The sequence below is a fragment of the Lissotriton vulgaris genome, chromosome 4_1 (genome assembly GCF_964263255.1).
Source record: "Lissotriton vulgaris chromosome 4_1, aLisVul1.2, whole genome shotgun sequence".
In the NCBI taxonomy this organism is placed as follows: domain Eukaryota; kingdom Metazoa; phylum Chordata; class Amphibia; order Caudata; family Salamandridae; genus Lissotriton; species Lissotriton vulgaris.
This window is the reverse complement of record NC_141691.1, coordinates 2140154477-2140165316: the sequence shown is the minus strand read 5'-3', so window position 1 is coordinate 2140165316 and position 10840 is coordinate 2140154477. Positions and strand designations below refer to the sequence as shown.

Genomic DNA, 10840 nt, shown 5'->3' with positions numbered 1-10840 from the left:
TACCAGAGACTGTCCCTTGACACACTTGCTAGGGCACAGTGCCCACCTGTGACCAGAAATTGTTCCTTTACGCACTTGCTAGGGCACATGGCCCGCTTTACCAGAGACTGTCCCTTTACACACTTGCTAGGGCACAGGGCCCGCTTTACCAGAGACTGTCCCTTGACACACTTGCTAGGGCACAGGGCCCGCTTTACCAGAGACTGTCCCTTGACACACTTGCTAGGGCACAGGGCCTGCTTTACCAGAGACTGTCCCTTGACGCACTTGCTAGGGCACAGGGCCTGCTTTACCAGAGATTGTCCCTTGACACACTTGCTAGGGCACAGGGCCTGATTTACCAGAGACTGTCCCTTTACGCACTTGCTAGGGCACAGGGCCCGCTTTACCAGAGACTGTCCCTTGACACACTTGCTAGGGCACAGGGCCTGCTTTACCAGAGACTGTCCCTTGACACACTTGCTAGGGCACAGGGCCTGCTTTACCAGAGACTGTCCCTTGACACACTTGCTAGGGCACAGGGCCTGCTTTACCAGAGACTGTCCCTTGACACACTTGCTAGGGCACAGTGCCCACCTGTGACCAGAAATTGTTCCTTTGCACGCTTGCTAGGGGACAGTGTCTGTTAGCAGAAACTGTCCCTTTAATTTTCAGGCCTGCAATGGCACTGTGCTCACCCATAACAGAACCGGTGCCAGGCACAGGATGCAGGGCTGACCTAATGATATAACCCGTACTCCCTTAACCTTCTGTGTGGTGTCTCAGAGCTGCTTCTAAGTGCTCAGAAGTATTGTTAGGAAGGCGCTGGAATCACAACTCAGCCTCGACCAGCAGAGGAGGAAGGAACCGTAAGGAAGTGGCTCGTTTGGGAGGAATTCACTCCGAGATCAACCCACTTATCCCTGCCACACCCCGGCCCAGGGCACTGCACCCTCGCAAGACGGTGTCACCTGTCAGAGGGGTTGGGCCAAGGGAAATGCAATCTGTATTTCTGTCTCAGCTACTAGCCTGCACGTACAAGTGCTACCTGAAGTGTATCCGGATCTACCACATTACACCCTCGGCAGTCTTTGCAGCCATGGCGGCTGCAGACCCCAGGGCCCGGCTCCAGGAAGAAGCCACCTGCTCCATCTGCACTGACCTCTACGCTGACCCCGTGACCTTGGACTGCGGACACAACTTCTGCCTCTCCTGCCTCTCGACCTTCATGAGTGAAGAGGGCCTGGAGGTGGCCTGCCCGGAGTGCAGGCAGCGCTTTGACCCAGCGAAGGAAATGAAACCGAACAAGAGACTCGCAAACATAGCGCAGATGGTGAGGGGGCTGCAGATAGCGCCTGGAAGCCTGTGTGAGGCGCACGGGGAGAGGCTGCAGCTCTTCTGTGAAGCCGATGGGGAACCCCTGTGTGTGATGTGTCTGGGGTCAGGGGCACACAGGAAGCACCCTGTGATCCCCATGAAGGAAGCAGAGCTGAAGTACGAGGTAAGAGGGGCGGGGTCAGCGCCAAGAAACCCTCGCGGGGGGATAGTGCGCTTTACTAATACACGAAACGTAAAGCTGTGATTGTTTGTGCACACTTGCTTAAAGTTTACTAAAGCGTTAGAATCAGTGCACATTCACACGTATGTGAAAGTCACTGCTGTCTTTCTGTTCTTATTCTACATTGCACAACTTGGCTCAACAATCCTATCAGGAATAGCCTCGTTCTGAAGGTGACACAATGAAGTCAAGATTGCAGACATGATTAGTAAGTCCGCCTTTTACTGGAGAAGATGTGGCCTCGTGGCCAGAGCTGGCAACTTTGGAGCTGGGGAATCAGGTTCGAGTCTCGCGGTGGCTCAGCACCCTGCGATTCTGGGCAAATCAATGTACTCTCCCCGCGCCATACAAATTATGAATGTGTCCTTGTGTAACTGGTGCTCATGTCAAGAGCTCTGACACCTTCAGCTCGAGTTCACACTATATACATCTGGGAAAAAAACTGTGTCTGGCTCATAGGGGCTTGGCACCAGCAGCAGTCTGTCACTTGACTCCAACCGTGATCTGCTGCAGCTTCAACACACAGTTCTATTAAAAACAAGCATTTGCAATGCATTCAGTCTTGCCAATTGGACCTTACATGTATTGAGCTCTGCAGCACATTAGCCTGTGTGCTGGAATATCTCCTGTTCTTTAACATGGAGGGAAAGTAAGCACCAAACTGCAGGTGTGGGAACACATGGAGAGACATATTGCCTTTCAGCGGGAAATGGTACAGTCCAAAGCTCTGTTTTTAATATCAAATCAGGGCCTTCGGTGGTCATATCACTGAAAATAAAAGATTTGAATAAAAATATGCCCTCTTTGCATGTCATTAGCGATAAATATCGCTAATATGCAAAGCGATCCCCAAACCGCTCGCTATCGCCTTAAAGCTATAGCTAACATCAGTTAGCCACAGCTTGCTAAGAGAGCGATAGAATTATCGTCACTTAGCGGCCAAACACGGCCGCTAAACAGGCAATAATTGCCTATCGCCCCCCTTGGTAATATGCCCCCATGTTTTTAACGCCTTCCTGGAATGAGGATCAGAGTCGATTTGACGCATAACAGGCGGCAGGCAATTCAAAAGCTTGGCCGTTCCTACCTCAAAGGATCTCCCGCCCAGGCGTGCTTTTCTCACTCGTGGGATCTGAAGCAGGTTCTGATTGTTAGACCATAGTAATCGAGCTTGCTTATAAGAGCATAGCCGCTGTTAAAGATAGATAGGGCCGAGTCCATGATAAGCTAATGTAAAGGCCTTAAATTTAATTCTGTTGCCCACAGTTAACTAATATAGGGGCATATTATCAAGGGCCTTATCGCCGCTTTGGCTGGACTTTTTCCCGCAAAAGTGGCTATAATTTTATCGCCCTATTAGCAAGCTGTCGCTAACAGCAGTTGGCGACAGCTTGTAGGCGATATCGACCGGTTTGAGTCCCGCTTTGCATGTCAGCAATATTTATCGCTAATGACATGCAAAGTGGGTGTACCCAACCTGTTAGCGACTGAAAGCAGTCACTAACATCGCTATCGCCTATTATCAACGTAGGCGAATCGATAAGAAAATTTGCGCTAAGCCTAACGCCTTTTCAGACCACTTCTTAGCCTGTATATCCAATGGGATGTGGATATAAAGGTTAAGACCCTAGTGGCGTTAATGCCTGAATATCGCTGGATTTCCAGCGATATTCACGCTTTCGCCGGATATTTTATCGCATTTGAGATAAAAGTTGCTAATAGCACATTATCTCTGCGATAAAATACGGCGATGCGCGGCGATATAAAAAATATATTGCTTAGCTCATTTAGTGATAAATATCGCTAGTTGTTAATAATATGCCCCATAGTTCTTTAATATGCAGAGATGTGTTGCCGCATAGGCACCCATCTAATCAGTCTCGCAGCCTCATTTTAAACTGTTTGTAGTCTCTTGACCATATATGCAGGCAGGCCTAAATACAGGCCATTCGCATAGCCCAGTTTAGATGTCACCATCGCATGGACTTAGGTTTGACGGTCATTTTCCTCATATATCTACTTTTCCAAAGCAGAATCTGTAACCTCCTGAATTTGAGTGGAAATAGATAGATCTGCCTCCCATTTAACACCCAGATTTTTAACATTGCCCACTGGGGTAGGTGGGGGCCCCATTTCCTGCGGCCATTTGCCCACTGGCGTAGGTGGGGGCCACATTTCCTGCGGCCACCACAAATCTGAAGCTGGGGGCTTGCTGGTTCCAAAGAACACACTACCGTCTTCTCAGTTTGAATTTATTATTGTTCATCCAAAGTGCCACGCCCTTTAAGCAGCCCTTAAAACTCATGAAGGAGTTGGCAGACTGATCTTTAAAGGGAAACACCAACTGGGTGTAGTCGGCATAAGATATTGCCTTCACCACCAGTTAGCAATGAGTGTGAACAGAGGGGCCGGATAGATGTTAAACAACAAAGGGTTTAGGGCTCACCCCTGTGGCACCCCACACCACAAGTGTTTCTGCTCAGACTGATACAAACATAATACAAATACAGTTTAAAAAAGCAGGTCAAATTACCATAAAACCTCAAGTTTGTGTGCAGAGAGATACAGGAAAAAGTATGTATCATTTAAAAATCGCAGAAATATCGCCGCCGCCCAATGTGAAAGACTAATACAACTGTAGTCATTTCCTTAAACACAGCAGCCTTATAGCAATGCACTTTTCCTTAGTTTTAAAATATGCTAAATAAAGGAGGCCACCAAGAAGCATATCAAGGGGCTATGTATTTGTTGCAACAACAGTAGGGAAGGTCTACACTGTCTAAATTTCAAAACTTTAAATAATGGCAATGAAAGTCATCTTTCATCACACACACTGCATCACAGCCCTCTTTCATCACCGTCTGTCATCACCCTCATCTTCAGCTGTCAAGGATGTTTTAGTTATAAATAGGCATTTTAAAAAACCTTTGAAATTTACTGAAAAAAACATAGGTTTCAAGGACGTTAACTTTAGTTGGACGTTTCACTCGTACAAAACCATGGAAAGTCCAATGTAATAGTTAGTTGAGCTAACTATAACTCGTGCCCCCGCATTGCACTGCTGATGACATCACATATTACATCACTCATGACATGGTGAGTGACATCACTGATGACATCACTGATGACATCTCAAATGACATCACTGATGACATCACTGAAGACATCATCCAGTGACTGTGTGTTTCTGTAACATTTCTATGGTTTTGTACAAGTGAAATGTCCAACTAACTATAACGTCCCTGAAACCTATGGTATTTCCAGTGAATATATATATAGTTAGGGTTGAAAGGCGTAGGAATTCCTTGGATTTTTGCCTGCTAATAACTTTTCACCTGTTTGATAAATCTCCACAAAATCTTCGAGACCTATTGCTTTTTCTACAGTGGTGGAAGATGGTAAGTTTCAAGAAAGTGATTGGTCAAGGAGGTGCAAAGATAAAAGGGGGTGGGTGCGTCCCAAAACACGTTTCTCTACCAATGCATTTTCCATCAATTTTTGTATTTGATGTGGTGCTATTTTTTTTTATACATTTACAAAAAATATACAGAATACTAAGGTACTTCCCAGCAAATACTGCAATCCATAAAAAAAGTTTTAAACTTTTAAATACACTGCGCTACACTATATTTTACAAATAGAGTGTACTATACGGGGTGGAACTCGCAGAGTTACAAGGAAACTCCACAAGATTCCTTGGAATTCCGCAAATAGGCAGAATAATCATGTTGCACTGCTTGCATTGTCATTTAGCGACAGCAGCTCATTCAGCGCTGATAAATCAGTGTGAACAGCACCATGAGCCAGCTAGAGGGCGCCCTCATCCGTTAATTTTGCTGCCACTTGAGTAGAGTTTCTGCTCAAGCAGTTGATTTCTGACCGTGAATGGTTGTGACTCCCACATTGGAGAAATCTCACCAGGTGCCCTCCTAGCAACTGATAATCTCACTAAGGGATGCCAAATATCACTCGCGCTCACCAACTTACCACTTTTGAGCCATGCAGGAGGAAAAACTCCACTACATGGCGGTTGGCAGAATTTCGCTGGCACTCCATGTTACAAGCGTAATATGGAGTGGACAAAATTCCAGCAGATAGCTGGTGGACAAGAATATATTGCCCACCTCTAGTATACTACAGTATATTTTAATGTTTTATATATTTTACTGTAAACAAAAATGCCTCTGGAGTACTGGCGTAGTACCTTTAAATCACCATGCTGCTTAAATCAAAAATGTAGTTTTCCCTAAACTGTTGTACAAATGTATACAAAATTATAAATATATTTCTCTAAGTGTTACTATTATTAAGTAACAATAAAAACAAACCCGTACCTATATATAAGGCCCTATCCAAGAACTAAGCAATAGTTTTCTGAAAAATAAATAGCCACCTTTCATATTTTGTAAAGACAGCCATTAGCCAATCGGATACTGCCTTATCATCGGCATGTATTGCGGTATACTGAAAAATTACAATGGATTACTACTTCAGAATATATTTCTAAGTAATTTAATACTTATATCTTCAATACTACTTACAATAGTTAGACCTACTACAAAAAATTTAAATTTAAATTTACATCACAATCTATATTACTGGAACATTACATCTACATCCATTTACCCACTTTCACTTTCAGGCTCCGTCTGTTTTAAGTACCACACTACCTTCCACGACACTCCACTGTACGCCACTCCAACCTACGCCACTTCACTCTAAGCTACTCCACTCTACGTCACTCCACTATGCACAAATCTACTCTATGCTATCCCACTGTTCTTCTATTTAGTCTATGCTCATCCACTGTACTCCACTCCACTCTACCCCACTCTAGTCTACATCACTACAATATACACCCCTCCACTGTAAGCTACTCCACTCTACACTACTCTCCTCTACCCCTCTCCACTCAACACATTCCACTCCACACCACTACTATGGACCATATTGCACTCTATGTCACTCCATTGTACGATACACCAGTGTACCCCACTATACTGTATGCTGCTACACTTTACGCTACTCGTCTATACGCTATTACACTCTACATGACTCCACTCTACAACACTCCACTCTATGCCACTCCCGTCTATGCCACTCCAGTATACACCACTCCACTATATGCCACTCTACTGTATGGTATTACACTGTAAACCACTCAGCTCTACGCCACTCCACTCTGTGCTACTCCAATGTACGCCACTCCACTGTACAGTACTACACTCTACACTATTCTACAAAATGTTACTGTGCTCTATGCAATGACACTCAACATTATTCCACTCTACACCAATTTGTAATTTGTAATTTGTAACTGGGTTTTGTATCGCGCCAACTCACCGACAGGTCTCAAAGCGCTACTGACCAAGTACAGCAACAAGAAACAAGAAGAAAGTATAGAAGTGTCTAGAGCTAATGATCGGCTACTGAAACGTAAAAGCGTCTTTGAAAAGTAAAGTTTTCAGGGACTTCCTGAAACGGAGAAGGTTGGATTCTCTACGAAGCGCCTCCGGTAGCTTATTCCAGATGACAGGGGCCTGAGCTGAGAAAGATCTGCCTCCTTTTGTTGCCAGCTTGAAGCGTGGGCAGGACAGCAGAAAAGAGCCGGAGGATCGCAGGGCACGCTTAGGTTCATATATTTCAAGCCTGTCTTTTATATAGGCAGGCGCCTGACCGTGGATTGCTTTGTGACAGATGCACATGCTCTTAAATTCGGCTCTTTGTACTATAGGCAGCCAATGTAGCCTGTAGAGCAAAGGAGAGGCATGAGTCCGCCTCGGCACTCCAAATATCAGACGAGCTGCGTCATTCAGGATAACCTGAAGACGATTGATGGAGTTTTTTGGGAGGCCGAGGTATAACGCATTGCCGTAGTCAATTCTAGACACTATTGTGGCTGAAACAATGGTACGGAGCATATTCCTTGAGAGTAAGGGGGCAAGCTTACGTAGTTGCCTGATCAGATTAGTACAGGACCCAACTACAGCGGATACTTGGTTAGCCATCGAGAGATCTTGATCGATTTTCATGCCGAGGCTCTTAACGCTAGGGCACGGCTTAGGGGTCGGTCCAAGTTCTTGTGGCCAAAACAGATCATTCCAGGGGGAAGTAGAGGTTGAGACTACGAGGACTTCCGTTTTGTCTGGATTGATCTTCAATAGATTGGATGACATCCAGTTTACTGTAAATCGTAATATATCTTGGGCCGTGGACTGAGCCGATGATGTGTTGTCGATACTCAGCAACAGCTGAGTATCATCGGCATAATTAAAAACTTTGCAGTTCATGTTTGCCAGGGACTCTATCAATGGCTGTAAGTACAAATTAAACAAGAGCGGAGAGAGCGCCGACCCCTGCGGGACTCCACAAACTAAGGTGCCCACATCGGAGACCTGATCAGCTAGCTGGATTCTTTGCGTCCTCCCTGACAAGAAGGCTGTTAACCATTTGAGGGCTTGCTCTCCTATCCCAGACCCAGCCAATCTGTCCAGGAGCAATGCATGGCTGACAGTATCAAACGCTGCTGAAAGATCTAATAGTATCAGGGCGCTTGGCTTTTTACTGTCAGCCATGCATCTGAGCTCATCTAGTACAGACAGCATTACTAGTTCCGTGCTATGGTGGGCACGAAAACCAGCTTGCCGCTCCTGGAGAAGGTGGTGAGATTCCAGGAGGGGTGACAACGATTTTAACACGTGCTGTTCTAGTACCTTTGACAGGAATGGCAGCTGGGAAATTGGCCTGTAGTTCTTCAGGCTAGTTGGATCTGCCCCCGGCTTTTTTATCAGGGGTCTGACGCGTGCCTCTTTAAAGGTAGTTGGTAATGATCCGGTGGCTAGTGAGGTGTTTAAGAGGTCTAAGATCTGATCCTCTAGAAACGGTACTGCTGATCGAAAGATGTCAGGCGGGCAGGGATCAGCGGGGGATCCTGACTTGGTGGATGCTACTAGTTGTCTTAAGGTGGTAGAGTCGATTTCGGGAAATGTGGTAAGGATAGGGATTGAGGAGTTTAAAGGAGGCAGTGGTTCGGTATATATGACTGGGTTGTCCTTCTTAATATCAGACAAGATGGTCGCTACTTTTTCAAGGAAATATCCTTGAAAGGTATCACAGTCAATCAATATGTCTGCCTTTTCCTCCTTCTTACTTAGCTCTTTCAGAATTTGGAAGGTTTCTCTTTGGATGTTTGTAGCGTTGTTCATACGTGTCTCGTAGTAGTCCTTCTTAGCTGATACAATGAGCTTTTTATATATTTGGAACGATGTTCTATATGCTTCCCTATCGATATCCTTTTTGGATTTCCTCCAACATCTTTCGAGATAGCGGAGCTTTCTTTTTTGGTCGCGTAAACTTTGGGTGAACCAAGGAGCTCCTTTCTCTGCGCCCTTTACTTTTTGTGTCTTTTCAGGGGCTAACTCCTCAATTGATTGCCTGAGGGTAGTTATTAACATATCATACTTCAAGTCAGGGTCAGTATCATCTGAAGGGATTATGAATTTCTGTTTGTATTTCGGCAGGACTTTGCTCAGGGTATCGGAATTTACTTTTTTCCATTGGCGCACCTTTTTAGTTTTTAATGGGAGTTTGGTCTGAGAATTATTTTGCGGCATGTCATATAAAATTAGGTGGTGGTCCGACCAGATACAAGGTGTAATACTTGTAATGACCGCCTTAGGCATAGAAGACCAGATGAGATCTAAAATATGGCCTTTTATGTGGGTTGGAGCTTCCACACATTGTGCCAATCCAAGAGCGGTCATTGTAGTCTGTAGTTTCTGGACTAATGGGTCTTGATCTCTTTTATCCCAATGGACATTGAAATCGCCAGTTATCAGAATGTTTTTGTAACGTGTGCATAAGTCTGATATTATTGGGAAAAAGAGATCGTTGAACAATGAGGTACTTTGGGGTGGGCAGTACACTGTTAGAATAATAAGACAGGAATTATTCATAGTGATTTTAATCCCTAGTAGATCGACGGCATTTATGGTCTCTGATAGGATTTTGGTTACCGAAAATTGCCTTTTAAAGATCGTTGCTACCCCACCGCCTCGGGCCCCCTCTGGTCGATTATGCCAGATCATATCGTACCCGTTAGGAAGGGCGGCAATAATATCCGGGGAGGAGGTATCACTCAACCAGGTTTCGGTGAGTGTCAGGATATCGATAGTCTCATCCTGTAGAAGGGTAAAGATTTCCAGGTGATGTTTCTGCAGTGACCTGGTATTGAGGGTGGCTAACTTTAGAGGGGGTGTAGGACTGATATTATTTCGGCTAGGATTATACAGGATGTTATTTTCCTTGAGAACGGCACATATGATAGGGGATAAGGTATACCTGTCAGATTTCAGAGCTAGGAGATCCGCTGCAGAGTAATAGGAGCGTGTGCCAGAGTCCCTGGGCCCTAAGCCCGGTCGTGCGCGGACGGGCGCAGACGGGCAGGACTCTGGCACGACTCCGGCGCAGGTCCGGCGCGTCCGCTGATCGCGTCCGCTGCGCGGAGTCATCACTGACTGTTTTTATAGCGCTGTCCGCCGCCTCACCAGCCCAACCCGACCCAAGATGGCCGCCAAACCCGGCTCCCTGCCCTCGGCGTCAACACTCAGCCGAGAGCAGGACCGGAGCTGCAGGGAGGGGGTGAGAAAAATTAAATCCAAAGCGCTACTGAGCGCAGGGGGTGTCAGAGGGTCTGAGCACACCAATTACCAGGTGTCCGAGCAACTTTCTAACAAAAATATTGTGCAAGTAAAAACGCTATTAAAAATCAAGGGATAGAAGGAGGACCTCCCGGCTTCCGCCTCAGGAGGGGGAGAGTGCGTGTATTGTCAGAAATTACCCACTCCTCGCCACAGGCGCCTTTTATAGCGCTGTCCGCCGCCTCACCAGCCCAACCCGACCCAAGATGGCCGCCAAACCCGGCTCCCTGCCCTCGGCGTCAACACTCAGCCGAGAGCAGGACCGGAGCTGCAGGGAGGGGGTGAGAAAAATTAAATCCAAAGCGCTACTGAGCGCAGGGGGTGTCAGAGGGTCTGAGCACACCAATTACCAGGTGTCCGAGCAACTTTCTAACAAAAATATTGTGCAAGTAAAAACGCTATTAAAAATCAAGGGATAGAAGGAGGACCTCCCGGCTTCCGCCTCAGGAGGGGGAGAGTGCGTGTATTGTCAGAAATTACCCACTCCTCGCCACAGGCGCCTTTTATAGCGCTGTCCGCCGCCTCACCAGCCCAACCCGACCCAAGATGGCCGCCAAACCCGGCTCCCTGCCCTCGGCGTCAACACTCAGCCGAGAGCAGGACC

The 10840-nt window shown here is 46.3% G+C and overlaps 1 protein-coding gene across 1 annotated transcript in view; it reads left to right on the top strand.

Moving 5' to 3' along the window:
- Positions 1-982: 982 nt before the first annotated feature.
- The window catches only part of LOC147725248 (uncharacterized), a 58239-nt gene continuing 48381 nt past the window's right edge, over positions 983-10840 (top strand). The window contains exon 1 of the mRNA XM_086966560.1: positions 983-1480. Within this exon, the coding sequence (XP_086822686.1) occupies positions 1079-1480 (402 nt within the window). The 5' untranslated portion in view covers positions 983-1078. The remainder of the gene's footprint in view (positions 1481-10840) is intronic.